This window comes from Amphimedon queenslandica, unplaced genomic scaffold (genome assembly GCF_000090795.2).
Source record: "Amphimedon queenslandica unplaced genomic scaffold, v1.1 AMPQUscaffold_13389, whole genome shotgun sequence".
In the NCBI taxonomy this organism is placed as follows: domain Eukaryota; kingdom Metazoa; phylum Porifera; class Demospongiae; order Haplosclerida; family Niphatidae; genus Amphimedon; species Amphimedon queenslandica.
Genome location: NW_003546375.1, coordinates 105,543 through 122,108, shown reverse-complemented (window position 1 = coordinate 122,108; position 16,566 = coordinate 105,543). Strand labels below are relative to the sequence as shown.

Sequence of the window (16,566 nt, the reverse complement as noted above, 5' to 3'; positions counted from 1 at the left end):
GTATAGCATGTAGTGTGTATGTTTGAGGCAGTACTGTTATACTTGAAGGAAGGTCAACATTAATTTTAGTAATCTGTGCCCATCCTATGTAACAATGACAGTAACAATGTACGCAATATTAATTAGCATGCATATGTTTCCACATCAGCAAAACTATAGTTATCACTAAAATTTGACTATGAGTATGCGGCTATAGGGCCTTATGAAAAAAAAAATTTGGCTAACAGACCTCAATTTGTTATAATTAGATATTTTGCTAAAATTTATTTTACCAAATTATTAGTATTTCATTCTGCCAACAATGCTAAAAGCACAATGTACTGTCAAAGAACTTTTGTTAGGGAAAAATTTGTTCTACCTCTCAATACTGTTATCCCTAATTTTTTATGTAGGGCAAATTACAGTTCCCCTACAAGTGCTCCTGTAAATTCATGTGTAAGTGTCATTTTTAGATGCATGCTTATTTATTACGAATTTTTATGGTGATGGTAAAAAAGTTGAATACTGATATTTTAGCTAACAATTAATGAATGAAAAACACTTACTGTATATATTAGCAAAGATTATGTTCATAGCAGTAGAACAGTCAGTTGGTAGACAACACTTGTACCAGCCTTCTTGATCTGCTAGTAGTCTCTCAGCAAGTTTAAGAGTGAGAGTAGCATCAGGTGAAGTGAGAGAAGAACATCGAAAAGGATCACTGGCACTATTACTGTTACAGTCAACAGGATCATCAGGATCAGCAACTCTAACCCACTGACCAGTAGTTAGACTAGTACCAGGTAACACACATGATATAGCTTCAATATCTGAATTGACACCATGGTCCCAAAAAAATGTTCCATTAGGATAGCAGTTTCCCTTATGAATCAGATAGATACCTATAAAAACCTATACAGTTGTTATTATACACATCCAGTGTCTTACCTGAGGAAGGCGGACATTGACCAATAACTTCACTGATAATAAACAAGAAGACAATGGACACCAGCAACATGTTGAAAGACTATCCATTGAATCACCAATCAATGGGGCAGAGCTGCAAAATTTTTGAGGCCTGACCATAAACAGAGGCCCAACTGATAAACAAAAAATAAAAGCAGTAGAGATCTACAGGAACTTTGGTCCAAATTTTTAGCAGCTTCAGAAATTTGATTTTGATTGGAATTAGCTCAAACTTTCTACACAATAAAATAGCATGTAATTTTAACAAAAAATAGTATAAAAATGGCAAATCCTCCTCTTATGATTTTTGGCAAAATTTTTGAGTAGTTTCTGATTCAAATCAGCTCAAAGTTTCTACACAACATAAGGAAATGTATTTGCCACTTCAAATTTAATTGCTTTGAAAAAAAAATGACAATAATCATAATAGTCTATTAGATTTATACATTTGTGCTAATTTATAGTATTCTATGTAATGTTATTTTTTACAATGACATTATCATTACTACTACAAAATTAAGACCAGATCATTTTAAAGGCATTATGGTTGTTTTATAATACCATAAATCTGATTTATTTTGAGTGATGGTAATTTTTGTATAGCAATGAGACATACTAAATTTAGAATTGCTGATATTTTTTCCACCTATTATTAGGTTAAAGTAACAAGACTGTCAATGATACAAGTTATAATAATTAGCTTGAAACACTTTGGTGTTCTGTAATATAGTGTACAGTAAATTGATCAAGAAGTTGCATGCCATAATAAGCATTCAAAGTGCATGCATGACTTTATTATTTTATTATCATTATTATTGTTATCATAATAATAATAATAATTATTATTATTATTTACTATCCACTGAATCACCTACAAATGGGGCAGAGCTGCAATTTTTTTTTGAACTAAAGCAATTTTCACAGTCTGAGTATGCATAAGCAAACTTAAATAGATTTAATTTTAAAAAAGGTACATGCAATTCATGCTTTCAAAGTACAATACATCATCAAACTTCTATAGCACACTTTGCATGCTTTCCCAGAGCAGCGCATGAGGTAGTCTAGTTGAGATGTTTTAACTGTACATAAAAGTGCATGAAATTTGTAGTTTGCCTTATAATATTTGAAAGTGAGAAGAAACATTGCTGAGAGGACCAGTAATGATTCTGGCTCAATGACTTATAATTAAAAACAAAGAGTTGTCATGTAACTCACATTAATTTCTGTAAAATAACCATGGTACATTACAGTCAATTGATAATGTGCATGCATGCAGTTAATGAACTATACTTGATAATTCTTTTAACAATGATGTAATTTTAATTCACTCACCTAACAATTGCTATACTTATGAGACAAACATAAACTTCATTAACTACATAACTATAATGTACACACAACACAATAGGATAATCATTTTCCAAAATGGAAAACTACATTCACATATTAATTTATTAAGCTAACATTTTGTTCAAACATTAATCAATGTTTTATTTGAAATGACAGACTTGTATCAAGCAACACTTTAAATTTCCTCGTATATTACTTGATTATCTTCACTTAGTTCAGGCTTATCAAGTTCATATGGTTCACATACTTGCATTGCAATATCATCATCAGATCTATCATACAAAAATAGCCTGTGGATTAATAATTTATACTAACTTTGTTTGTTTGGTTGTCAAAGAACTTTTCATTCTAATAAGGAACAAATAAATTATAATTTTGTAAGAATTTAACATACCTTATAAAGTAGCAGCAGATATTAATAATAACACTGACAGTTAGTAGAATCAACAATACACCTACTGACACACCAAGAACAATAACACTATCTGATGAATCACTGATTGATGGAGTTACTGAAACTGATGGAGTAGCAGTACTGACTGTAGTAGTTTTGCCCTGCCAGGGCAAGTATATCAATGAAGTATAGTAATAGTATGGTGTTGTAGTTGTATCTAAAGCAAGTTTAACTGATAATGTAAAAATTGCAAATAGTTTTACTTACCATAAAATTTTAACACTGTAGTTGTACTACAAATTGAAGGAGAGTTTATGCATGACGAGCTGCAGTTAGTAACTAGAAATACATAATGATGTTACGAACTTACAGTACAATAAATGGTTTAATACCTGGCATGGTCTGTACACTGATTGCACTACTAGCAGGTCCCAGTAATTGTTGATAGGCTCTGACTGTGATGCTATAAGTTGTTCCTCCTCTCAGTCCATTCAGTGTGATTGTATTATTACTACTTCCCTCCACTTGTACTGTCTGCACTGTGTCTGTGTCACTCGTGACATTGACTACATATCCATCAGCATCAGATGAATCAAGTTTAGTCCAACTGACATTGATAGTGGTAGCTGTCTTGCTGACAATAATAAGACAAGAGGGAGCAATTGCTGGTACTAAAAAAACTGCACATTATATGAAAAATTTTCAAATATTATACCTGATATAGTATGATACTTGTTTCGTTGTACAACATTATTTTTATCAATATTGCCAACATACAAATAGAATCTGTACACATGATCCCCATTGTTGTTTGATTGACTCAGTGCTCCACTAGTAATAGCCTCTCCATTCCAAGTAACAGTTAGAGTATAATCATGTGATTCATTACTTTTGTGCAGTAACACTCCATTACCAATAGTACAACTGTATCCAGACTGTCCAGTACAGATACCAGCAGTCATTTTAGTACTAGTACTACTAGACTCATAGTACCAAGTGGCATTTTGTAAGTACCGATTATATTGAATTGTTATAGCATGCAGTGTGTATTCTTGAGGTAGAAGTTTCATATTTAAAGGAAGGTCAACTGTAATGTCTGTTTTTTGTGCCCAATCTATACTAAAATCAATCAGTGTAGTATAAAATGATAATACTTACTGGATAGGGAAGCAAAGATGATATCAGTAGCAGTAGAACAATCAGTGGGTAGACAACACTTGTACCATCCTTCTCTCAGTCTCTCCTGCTGAACAAAATAAAGACTGATAGTAGCAGGTAAAGTGACATAAGTACAACGAAAAGGATCACTGGTACTATTACTGTTACAGTCAACAGGATCATCAGGATCAGCAACTCTAACCCACTGACCAGTAGTTAGACTAGTACCAGGTAACACACATGATATAGCTTTAGAAAATTCATTGACATCAAACTTTCGAAAATATGACCCATTAGGATAACAGTTTCCATCATACCTCAGGTAGATACCTATAAAAACCTATACAGTTGTTATTATATACATCCAGTGTTTTATCTGAGGAAGGTGGACATTGACTAATAACTTGACTGACACTCAACAAGAAGACAATGGACACCAGCAACATGTTGAAAGACTATCCACTGAATCACCAACCAATGGGGCAGAGCTGCAAAATTCCAAAATGATAGGCCATCACAATGTTGTAAATAAAAATTCACAACAGAAAATGTTAAAATTCAACCTCACAGCTTCTTTATGACCCACCTCCAAAGCAAAACTATTGTCATACAACTTAAATTTAGTTAATTTTAGTATTTTATGTATGTTATTGATATTATAATAATTGAAGTGATGGAAAAGAGGGAGAAATAAAGAAACAAAGAGAGAAATTTGCTTATAATACAAGTATCAACTCTAAAACACGTGAAGTTACACATAAAATAAAAATATCAACAATGACAACAACAACAACAATATAAACCATCCGCTCTACAAAAAACGATAATTATAATACAATAAAAGCTTATTTTCTTTTTTGTCTTTTCTTTCTTTCTCCTGGTGAGAAAGTCAGTGATGTTGTTATCTCTCCTCCTCTTGCTCCAGCTGGTAAAGTGTTTATCATACCAACTGGTAGACTCTCACTAGAAAATTCTACAAAATACAAAGTATCATTAATAAATATAAGGTAACAATTAAACTTATTCACACAACAATTTAGTTTAGAGTTCAAGAATACATGAATTATTAGAAGCCCCATATTATTATTATTATAACCTTACAATGAAAGCAAAGTCTAGATGTGCATGTACAGTACATGTGTTAGCAACAATCATGGCAATCAACAAGTATGTACAAAAAGTAAATTTGAGTATCCTAGTACTAGTGTGTGCCTGAGAGGTGCCAGGTCATCATATCACAAGACCATACATACACTCTTCTAACTCTCTTCACCTTGCTCTTGCTGAAAGGTATGTGTCTCGTTAACTCCTTTATTCTTTTTATCTTTCTCTTTCTGCTTCCCTCTTGTATATACATGTACATGTATTATATACATAATATTCATTTGTTGTATATGTACTTAATACTACATTGTTGTGCTTTTATCTGACTTGTATTTTGCTGCGTTACCAGTAGCTTGTTACTTTTATACTAACAGTATCTCTCACATGAACACTGATGACAGTATAGTACATGTACAATGTACATGTGTATATTTAATGACTGAACAGTGTTATTAGTGTTATTAGCTATTGTTACTTACCATAGTTCTTTTTTGGTGGATGTTTCCTTGATATTGGCTCACTGGTGGTATTAAACAGAGCAATGGCAGCTCTTTTCATTTTAGGAGTAATGATGAAACCTAATGAAAAGAGAGAGAGGGAAAACATTATATAATATAAAACTTAGTACAGGTGCGTTTCCCTAAAAAAGTTAATATGATAAGCTTTGGAGTTTTAAGGTTGTTTACCATGTTGTACATATAAACTTGTGGCACTGTACCTGTACATGTACACATGTACGTGTACACATGTACATGTACATGTATACATCATGTACTGTACATGTAGGTATGTTAAATAACAAACCATTTATTTTGTCATCCTCCACTTGTCTTCTCTCTTTCTTGAAAGCCTCCATCCATTCCTCTTTCATTTTTGCATTCTTAGCAAACAACACGTACCACTTGTCATCTTTATCAAAATTATTAATCCGCCAAGCATTTTTAACACCATTACCACCATGAGACCCTACACAGGAGTCCATATATTAATATTAACATGATACAGTATAAGATGTACTGTACTTACATTCGCCATCTTTCAAGTCGATTATTTGACACTTGTCAGTATTCACACGACCTTTGTAAGACAACCTTCCACCGATTGTATCCTAAGACACATCAAAATGACATACATGTACATGTACATGTACATGTAAATTGTAGTATAATATCCAGAAATTGGCATATACATGTATATTTTTAAAATGGCCATAACTCAAAATAATTATGTACATGTTATACATGTGTACATGTATATTTGTCAAAAGTTAGCTTGTCTTAAAATGCTCATAATTCAAAGAATATTCGTTGGAAACAGCTACATGTACATGTGTACATGTAAATAGCAATTATAACATAAGGGAATCAATAATGTATAATCTGGGGGCGTAATTTTGAAGCCAAAATACAGAAAAAAACTACTGTACACATGCGTGAATCACACCAATCAATTTCATTTACTTTTTTGCAGTAAACCAGTTGATGGTCAAACAGAAAGAAGTGTCTCTCTTGGCAGCGTCCTTTTGATATTTTGTGTAATTCAGTGCCATGTATCAACTCAGTACTAGTCTCCATTAGATCAGCACCCTACATATTCAATAAAATTAATTAGAGAATTAAATAAAAATTAGTGAAAGTTTACTAAAAGTACGAAGTGCATGTAACTGTACATGTACATGTACATAGTGATTGGAATTGACACACAATCTCTGTTATTTAGGTACATGTATAGTCAAAAAATTTTAACTACACATACATGTAGACATGAATTATAATGTAATTGCAATTGCTACTGTTGAACTATCTTATAGTCTACATGTACATAGGTACACTAAGCTTTGGTTTACATGTAAATGTACGTGTACACGTACATAAAAAATTTTAAAACAAATTTTGTTAATTGTGTGGGTCCATTGACAGTTTGTACTTAAGAACACTCTTGTTTGCAGTTTGCTAGACGATAATTATGTATATGTACATGTACATGAGTAGATGTACATGTTACTTGTGGTCCATACCTTCCAATTCTCAACGTTAGTCTGCCAGGTTCTAAGTCTTCCTAATGCTTCCATTCGTCTCTTCCTCTCATTAATGAGTATAGCCACTTGAGTCATTGCAGCTTGTGCTGCCACGACATGACAATAATCAGGATGAGACTCAGGAGTGTACTTTTTTAGCTCCTAAGAAAGAGAGAGAGAGAGAGAGAGGGAGAGAGGGGGAAGAGAGAGGAGGGAGAGAGAAAGAGAAAGAGGGAAAAAGAGAGAGAGAGAGAGAGAGAGGGAGTGAGAAGGGTGGAATGTGAACGATGCTTGTAACATAAATTGATATTCAAATAAATACACATGTAACACATGCTCTTTATACTTCATTACACACACAAAGACATCAAAAAGCTCATAAAATATTTCCCTCTCTTTGCTCTACACCTCATCACTCACTGATAGCTGTAGTGGGTATCTGCATATTCTTTGAACTGGATTCAATAGAAATCCTTCCAGTGATATATCAGCCATTTCTTTGAGTAATCTACAAGCCTAAACATGTACAAGTAAAATATACACACATGTAGTTATTATTATACATGCATAAATAACATACATGTACAATGTACATGTAAGATGTGAGCTGGGTTTAGAAGCACTACAATACATGTACTGTACATGTGCATGGCATTTGAAGTCACTTTAAAAATTCATTAAAAATCCAAATTTGATCGGAAAAAGCACAAACTTTCTACACAACATAAATGTAAGAACATACATGTGTATACATGTACATGTGTATGTATATGTATTAGAAAAATAATAAAAATGAAGGATTTTTTCTAGCCATTTTTGACCAAATTTGGCCAACAATCAAAGGCTGTAGCATTTGGTCGTTGGCCAAATCTTTGAGCAACTTTATACATGTAAATTTATATAAAAATTCTAACTTTGATTGGAATGAGCTCAAACCTTTCAAGCAACATAAGAACATGTACAATGTACATGTGCATGTACATGTATATGCATCAAAAAATGCAATAAAAGTAGTAATTTCTCTTCGAGCCATGAATAAAAACATGCCATTAGCAATAGTCCATGGTCACTTGCTAGCTTCTAAAGTACATGTACATGTATACATGTAATAACTACATGTACGTGTACATGTACATGTATAATAATAATAATTATTATTATTATTATTTACCTCAAAGAACAACACATATTGCTGGTCCTGTTGTAAGAGGTTCATTTCATTAACTGCATGAGGATGATTATTACAATATTCGGAATACATTGAAAAACTGTCCTTCTACAAAGAAAAACAATTAACATAATTAAACTATATTAGTACAACATTAATGTACTTAATGTATTGTAAATTGTATATTATTAGTAAAACTTAGTAAACTTGCTTACCATAATCACAAATATTTCTCCAATCAGTGAGTCTTCTAAATTACCGAAATTGATTCTTGATTCCAACTGATCAAGAAAGTTTTGCTGGAATCTAAAAGTAAAAAACAGGATAATATGATGCATTTTAATATTACATGTACATGCATGTACGGTACATCTATAAGTTGTACATGACATGTACATGTACATGCATAAGAAAATAATGAGCAATATACATGTACATGTACATTTTGTTAATTTTACCTGTAAATATCTTCAATATTTGAAAATATGGTCTCGACCCTTTCTTGACTGAAAAGTTGCACCCTCTCTCTGCATGGGTACAGGAACCCCTATAAAAATCACAATAAACACCGGTCCCCCTGTCAGCCCCCATGGGCCTATATAGAAGGCCCCTTACCTCTACAATATTCTTAAGATGTTGTACGTAGACCCTCTCAGTGTTTAGTATCTCCTCAATACACTTTGCTCTTATCTGTGAGGGAAGGAGACTACGAGGAAGGTCACCTGAGTCTCGCTTTCTGATGGTTCTACGCCTCGTGACTGGTTTATGCTTACGTACTAACGAGGGAAAAGAGAGAGAGGGGGAGAGAGAGGGAGAGAAGGGAGGAAGGAAAAGATTAATAGAAGAGAACTTAAAAAAGGCATAAAGTACATGGTACATGTATAATAAGTGGAAAAGTACTATACATGTACAACTGAGCTACATGTAAACATGCATCTACTTGTACATGTAATACATGTACATACACATGTACATGTTTCTAGTCAAAGATAAAAGAGAGAGAGAGGAAGGAGGAGAGAAAAGAGACAGGAAGGGAGGAGAGTGAGAAATGCGTAATAATCAGTCTAAATGAAGACAAAACAACAAAGTGTTTCTTTCTTGTTCCCATGCATACTGTACATACCTTGTTCAAGATCACCCAAAGTATCTTGTTCTGTGGCTTCCTCATCTTTCCTCTCTCCTTCTCCAGCCTCTGATGGTTTCTCCTCTCCTCTCCTCTCCTTTGATCCAGTAGGAACAGCTCCTGATGACTCTTGACCAGGAGAAGAAGATACAGCCTGCTCACTTCTGTCATGGAGTGAGGTGGTGTCATTGTCTTCTTGATTAATACGCAACTACATGAAGAATATTAACATGATACCAAAGGACACTACAATCTATCTTACTAATTAATTATGTAATGTACATGTACATGTACAATGTATACATACATGTACATGTACATGTAGATTTCTTTCTCCTTCTCTCCCTCGGATCCCTCCTTCCCTCTCTCTCCCTTCCCCTCCCTCTCTCTCTTTCCTCTATAATTGATAAAGGTTCATTAATTTCATTAATCATAGCTCTCAAACAGTTTATATAGTAAAATGGAAACAGATACTACAGTGTAATATCATTACAACATGACACACAAAGACAGACACACAGAGAGAGAGACACATACAGATTAAATACATATATGGAAGTAATTCATCACACACAAACAGACTGTTAGAGAAACACACAAACACATACCACACATTGATCACACACACAAATATATGTACATGTACATGTACATACACTTGTACATGTACATGTGAATCAGAGATGCATAAAAATACATGTACATTGTACATTTAAATATTTTATTGGAAACACCAACAAATGAACAAATAAACATAATAACTTATTAGATTCAGTTACATCCCACACAACAAATATTTACTAAAGTTATCATAATAACATAATTACTGTATTATACACTCATGTGTATACTATCATGAAGTACATTGTGATACTTGTAAATTACAAATGGCTCGAGTCAAAAGGCAATAAAACTACATGTACTACCGAAATTGAGTAATTACATGTACTTTACAGTTTATACAAGTATAATAGTTGATAACCACAGAGAGTCTGAATATCCGACCCACGATACCCTCACTCAAATAACTGGCTATAAAAGCTTTCACTTAAACATTGTGATTGTATTATATTTGTCCATTCTTTGATGAAAATTTTTGAAAGGGCTAGTGCCCTGCCACATTCATTAAACTTAATAAATAGTAAGACTATAATTACTGAGTTGTATGTACATGTACAATACACTTACCCTGACCCAGGCTGAGGAGAACCAGCCTATCCTATCCTCAACAATCCCCTGCCACCAGTCATCATCAGTCATGTTCAGTATTGCTATCACATCATTCACTTTGAAACTCAAATGTGATGGCTCTACTCCAGTGCAATCCATCAGAGCATCAGCATAGACTATTGGTACTTCAATGATACCATCAACCTGTGGGGGAGAGAGGAAGAAAGAGAGACAGAAAGAGAGAGAGGGAGGGAGAGAGAGAGAGAGGGAGGGAGGGGGGAGAGAGAGAGAGGGGGGGAGGGAGAGGGATAAAGGAAAACATAAAAAGAGACTCAAATAAAACATTACAATATACACAGTACATACATGCAAGATCATCTTTCTCCCACTAAAACATTTTACATTTAAGCACAAAGCATGTAATATGATTCTTACCACTTTAAAGGGCATCAATAAACAGAAACACTGTACATTTATAGATATAGAAAGAAGTAGGAGAGTCACTAAAGGCTTCTACTCTTAACAGGACAAATGAGGAAGGCTATTGTTTGTACTGACTAATATACTTACATAATAAAACAAGACACTCCCTCCATCTCTCTCTCTTTGTTAATGTTTAGGTTATACTTCAAACAATATGTTATAGCTAAGGATTCGTCACAAAGGGCTTCAAATGACTGTCATAACTTTCCTAAGTCAAAACAATTGCTCCACTGCAATTTGCTGTATAAAATACCTGTCATTCTCACCATTGAAGGAATTGTCATGGTAACATCAGTATAAGACAACATAGCAGAGTGTGTAGGAGTGGGCCAGTGATGATACAAACAAAATTTGTTTAAATTATTTGGGAAATTTCTCTGCTTCATGGACAGTCCGTGTAGTAAAGAGGCAGACACGAGACTTGGCTGTTTCACTCTCTCTCCCACATACCCCCTCTCCCCCTCTCTCTTCCTCCAACTCTCCCCCTCTCTCTCCCTCCCTCTTTTTCATCCTACTATTTCCTCATTTACATTATAAACACAAACACATGCACAGAATAGATCAATTATCATTCACAATACTATTGTTACATTATTAGTGCAATTAAATGTAATTGTATATTATCATTGATTGCTTAAAAGCCTCAATGTTCACATGCATATGTACCTGTATATGCACATGTACATCATGAAAACTAATACTATAGATTCACACAAGTATACACATACATGTACATGAACTGCATGTCATTCAATGTACTGTACATGTACAGCACGTCTATTCACACTGTATACATGTACATGTACATGTATGTACAAAGCCTAATAAGGTACATTACTATACACATAAGGACGCTGTACAGACACATACATTGATAAACAATGTGCATGTACATTGTACATGTAATTAATATCGCATTACTATAATACTAACTGTACATGTACATGTAGTCAGAATTTCTGGAGGGGAAGTTTTGGAAATTTGGCAACTTGATAGCCAAAATTCACCGACTGACAAAGTATCCCATACTTATATTACATGTACATGTATACATGTATACTTACTGAGCTGGTTTCAGGGTTACCAGGGACACTCCCCCTCCTCCTCCTCCTGTGGTTAGCCATCATCATCAGCCTAGCCTTCTGCTGTGCCCCCTTCCTAGCACTGTGGTAACGATCCTCAGAAGCATCACTCTTAACCCTCTTCCTCGACAAGGAACACATCGGAGACGCCTTCAACTCAACTCCTCCTACCCCTCCACTGTGTCTATTGGAGTCATAACTACATATTGAAGGACTACTCTCAACATTGCTGTTACTATCCATACTCATTTCGCCAAAAGACGGAATGGGCGAGGTTGGTGGGAATGGTCTACCAGTCGCAATGAAAGACAAGTGAAGGGCAGAGTCACTGCTACTGGTACGGAGGTACTGATGAGTTGGGTGAGTCGATCTTATTTTAGTTACAAGTGGAGAAGCAGTCGGATCGTGTAAACTCCGCCCGTCGCATGTATCATGGTCGTCTGTAAAAACGGAAGATTCTGGAGTTGCCGGTGGCTCAATATCTTTCCAGATTCTCTTGACCGGAGACCGTATGTCATCATAGACTCCACTGACGTCCTCTCCCTCGCTCTCTGAGGAGTAGGTGGGTTGGATCGGCTCGTCTGTAGACACAAACTCGTATGGTTGTGAGACAGAGACAGAGCGACTGATGTTAACGTACATGTGAGGTGGAGATGAGGTCGGAGCGTTCATTTCCTCGTATGTGGTATGACTAGGAGAAGAGGTCACTGAATGACAGGTGTGGCCACTCACAGAGACTGAACGTACTGGGGATGTAATCGTTGGCTCTACTTTGACGCTTCTCCTTACTGAGAAAGACGGCATTATTTTCTTCTTTTTATTGCTCTTTTTGTTGCTTCCTGATTTTGGAAGAGACAAAGTTGCACTGTCTAGTGACAGTGTGGGTGAGCTGGGTTTATGTTCCGGACTCCTCCAAAAAGGAATTTTAGACGTCCTTCTCTTTCCTTTGCCTTTCGGTGACATGGTAACATCAAATGAAACTGGCTCGTATAAACTCACTGTACTAGGAGGTTGTACATCAATACTGGCTGAGCTCATTTCCTCATATCCTTCCAGTTTGAGTATACTAGGAGAGCTCATCTCACCTCTATCAACATCATCCTCTCCTCCTTCGTTATCTTCTTTGATTAGTTTGAGTAGGAAATCAGGTCTTGGTGGCAGTTCTGGCGGTACTTCTTCACTCGTGCTCTCTCCTTGCGTACGATGAAGATAATCAGATACTTTTCTTCCATACTCTTCTAAAGACTCATAAAATTCTTCACTCTCAATCAGAGGATCGTTACTCACGGCGTCCTCAACCACTTCAATCAATTGTTTCTTAACTTTTTCAATTCGCTCCAAAGAAGCTCCTCCTTCACTCACTCTGCCTTTTTCTTCACTACTTGCTAATTTTAAAGCAATCGAATCAATCATCTCTTCATAAAAGGTTCCACTAATGACAGACATCCTTTTAAAGAGATCTGGTTCTTCCTTCTCCTTTTCCTCTTTCTTCTCCTCCTTTTTATTTCCCTGGCCCACACTGAGTGTATTCTCAGGTATTGCTGCCAGTCCTTTGTCATTATTATTAGCTTCAGATACACTTGAACTTGATGTGCTATTTCTCAAAAGCGTCATTCGTCTCATTGTAGCGTATTCCTGATACGAGTAGCGAGTTGATCGAGGTTTCTCGGCTCTATCCACCTTACATGTGTCTTCACTGAACACAACGTCATCGTACACATTCGCTGGTGCGTCTGTGAAAGGTGTGGCTTGTTCAGACTCGCCTTCTTGGAAAATATGAACCTTGATTTCGCTATCGTTGTTACCATCAGTCTTATCAGAGTGAATCCTCATTCTCCCTCTTCCCTTACTCTCACGGTCTCCTTCATCGTCTTCCTCTTCTTCTAAAGTTACTGGAGCTGACTCTAAAATAACCCTTGAAACAGCAGGCTTCCTTGGCTTAGGAGGAATAGGAGGAGCAGGTAGAGATTTCCTCTTATCTTTGGCTCCTGGGTCCCTTTCCCTCATCAAGGGGACTTGATTATATTCAGACACTGGTCTCTTGTTACTGGAGCTATACATATTCCTGGGTAGTGTTGAGCTGAGTGAGACATCCTCTTTAGTTTGGAATATTGCTATCCTTGATTTTATGCTCAGTGGAGGAGTAGATGGGGAGCCTCGTCTTTCCATTGCTAGTCGAGACAGTCTCGGAGAAGAGGAAGGGACTGATTCAGTATCATGGTGTTTCTTCATTGAGGCAGTTGCACGTGAAGAGCCTGGAAGTGTCATTGATTTATCTTTAGAATCTTTTCTCTCCATCAGTTTTATTTTCTTTTTTTGACCGGGAGAGTAATCAATATGATCGCTGGCAGTGGAGCCAATATCATTAGATACTTTTCTCCTTCCTTCACTGCTAGTAGTAGTATCATGTGAAAACTGGACATTAGCATAATCACGACTCCGCTGTACCGGCCGCTGTAGTTTAGATGATGAAGAACCAGCTTCATTTTTAGGAGCATCTTTCCTGACTGAGGCCAGACTCTCTCTCTTTGTTGATGGTAGATTAGGACTACCTCTCCTTGGGCTGTCTCTACTAGCAGACATTACAGGACTACCCTCCTTCCTGGTGCTCCTGGTGGAGAGCACAGGGCTGCTCTCTTTCTTTAAACTATTTCTTTTAGCAGGAGAGAAAACAGGACTACCTTCCTTCTTGATTGAAGCAGCAGACTCCCTTTTACTGGATCCCATTGTAGGACTCTTCCCATCTCTAGGACTGTCCTTCTTCATAAACCCAGTGGCTGGTCCTCCCTCTTTACTAGTAGTCCCTTTAGACTGGTACTGTGATAATCTGTTAGCAGCACTGCTGGTGTGTGTCGGCGAATACCCACCAACGCTTCTTCTTGAGGGCAGAGTCTTTGATTTCTGGCTATCAGTTGATCTGGTGGGCTTGGGAGGAGGGACAGGAGGAGGTAGGGAAGAATTAGAGGAAGCTACTGACCCACTTGTTGTGCTAGGCTTGCTCTTGCTTCCTAGTTGAGGCGAAGAGGCTTTACCAAAAGTGCTTTGAGGACGAATAGAAGACCAATACTTGTTACGAGATACTTCAACTGATATCTGAGGACTGAGGACAACACTCCTTGATTTATCATCTCTTCTAGCCGGAGCTGGTGAGGTATGAACTGATGCAGAGATTCTCTCATCGATTTCCTCTTCAGTGAGTGAGCCAGCAAGAGCAGACTGTGACCTAGTGTTAAGATCAATACTGTTTGGCTTTGCACCACCCAAGGATTTCTTTTGAGGCGAAGAGGAAGAGGAGGAGGAAGAAGAAGGTGAAGTGGATCGCTGTCTCTCACCAGATGCTTCAGTTTTGGTTCTTGATGTGAATGACTGGCTCCTCTTGACTTGTCTAGTATTGCCAGTACTTAATCTGTCCCAGGTCCGTACTCTAAACTGTACTGGGGGTGGAGCCTCGGTGTTCCTGTAGGACCGACGGGACGAGGGGAACCATGTACCCCCAGGCTGCTTTATAGCACAAGAGGAGGTTGTGGGCATGGTTTCTGAGGGAAGGGAGGATTGTCGTGGGTTGGGTTTCTTTGATGGAGGAGAGGGAGAGACAGAGTGAGAATCAGACGAGCGATTAGGAGAGGAAAATTGAGGAGTACTTTTAGACAATATACTCTCCTCCTCCTCCTGACTCTCTTTTAATTTCTCTTGTGCTTTTCTTTCCTTCCTAGGCACAGAGCAGTTAATAGTCACTGGGGCTGATATTTTCCTCCCACCATGAGTTGGGCTGGACTGATACCCCATAGGCTTAATAGCAGGCTCTTTAGCGGCCCCTTTACCACTAGCAGGCTTTGTTGATGAGAGGTTACCGCCAGACTTAAAGTGATTGAGTGTTCTTGATAACATTGGGGCTTTCTCATCCACCACTTGGCCTGATCCTGATACATGAATCAGTTTAAAAGGTCCAGTCATAGTCACTGATGGAACTGGTTTTGTCTCGTCATTCTGTCCTTGAGGCTTTTTCTCGGGTGAGCCAGCTTCTCTTAGTTTTCGTCTTGGTACAGATACACCAACAGTGGGGGGAGTCACTGATGCTTTTGTGGCGGGTGGAGGCTGTTCTTTCTTACCGTCAAAGACGGATATCATTGCTGATACTTTAGGAGGCGTGGCTTTATCGGACATCATGCTGTTAGGGTAACAATGTCAGGATAAACTGTAAGAAAAAAAAGAAGATAATAATTATGTTAGATATACATGTACATGTACATATACATGTAGAAATAAATGTGTAAATGATATGCATATACATGTACATGTATATTGATATACATTGTACATGTACGTACATGATACATGTACAGAACAAGAAGTAATGAATAAAGGTATTGGATGAATAGACACTGATGTAAATATATCAAAGTCATAGTCCTCAGGTTAAAGTTTGAGTTTGTATCAATTAAAGTACAGTCACTATTTGATGATATGCAGGCATGCATGGGATCACACAATTATCACAATTATCAATAGTTTACAAGTCTACTGACGTGTACATTGTTTATGTACAGTGTATATGTACCAATTTCTCGCTCT

The 16,566-nt window shown here is 36.7% G+C and overlaps 2 protein-coding genes across 3 annotated transcripts in view; both read right to left on the bottom strand.

Annotated features, from left to right (window-relative positions):
• Positions 1-2,396: 2,396 nt before the first annotated feature.
• LOC109582328 (uncharacterized) lies at positions 2,397-3,094 on the bottom strand. Its single transcript, XM_019996997.1, has 5 exons — positions 3,082-3,094; positions 2,957-3,028; positions 2,690-2,906; positions 2,611-2,643; positions 2,397-2,567 (listed from the first exon to the last, which is right to left on the bottom strand). The coding sequence occupies exons 1-5, from the start codon at positions 3,086-3,088 to the stop codon at positions 2,471-2,473; spliced, it is 426 nt and encodes a 141-aa protein (XP_019852556.1). The 5' UTR covers positions 3,089-3,094; the 3' UTR covers positions 2,397-2,470.
• A 1,464-nt stretch (positions 3,095-4,558) lies between these two features.
• Positions 4,559-16,566, bottom strand: part of LOC100640581 (uncharacterized) — a 13,824-nt gene continuing 1,816 nt past the window's right edge. Inside the window, exons 2-16 of one of the 2 annotated variants that reach the window (XM_019997003.1) lie at positions 11,977-16,189; positions 10,448-10,633; positions 9,260-9,470; positions 8,752-8,912; positions 8,595-8,683; positions 8,352-8,442; positions 8,140-8,244; positions 7,389-7,484; positions 6,969-7,130; positions 6,412-6,537; positions 5,978-6,059; positions 5,756-5,917; positions 5,431-5,529; positions 5,121-5,191; positions 4,693-4,820 (exon numbers count right to left, since the gene is read on the bottom strand). In XM_019997003.1, the coding sequence (XP_019852562.1) occupies positions 4,788-4,820; positions 5,121-5,191; positions 5,431-5,529; positions 5,756-5,917; positions 5,978-6,059; positions 6,412-6,537; positions 6,969-7,130; positions 7,389-7,484; positions 8,140-8,244; positions 8,352-8,442; positions 8,595-8,683; positions 8,752-8,912; positions 9,260-9,470; positions 10,448-10,633; positions 11,977-16,161 (5,859 nt within the window). In that variant the 5' untranslated portion in view covers positions 16,162-16,189 and the 3' untranslated portion in view covers positions 4,693-4,787. Of the gene's footprint in view, positions 4,821-5,120; positions 5,192-5,430; positions 5,530-5,755; positions 5,918-5,977; positions 6,060-6,411; positions 6,538-6,968; positions 7,131-7,388; positions 7,485-8,139; positions 8,245-8,351; positions 8,443-8,594; positions 8,684-8,751; positions 8,913-9,259; positions 9,471-10,447; positions 10,634-11,976; positions 16,190-16,566 lie in introns of both variants that reach the window. The other variant, XM_019997001.1, reaches the window with a different exon arrangement.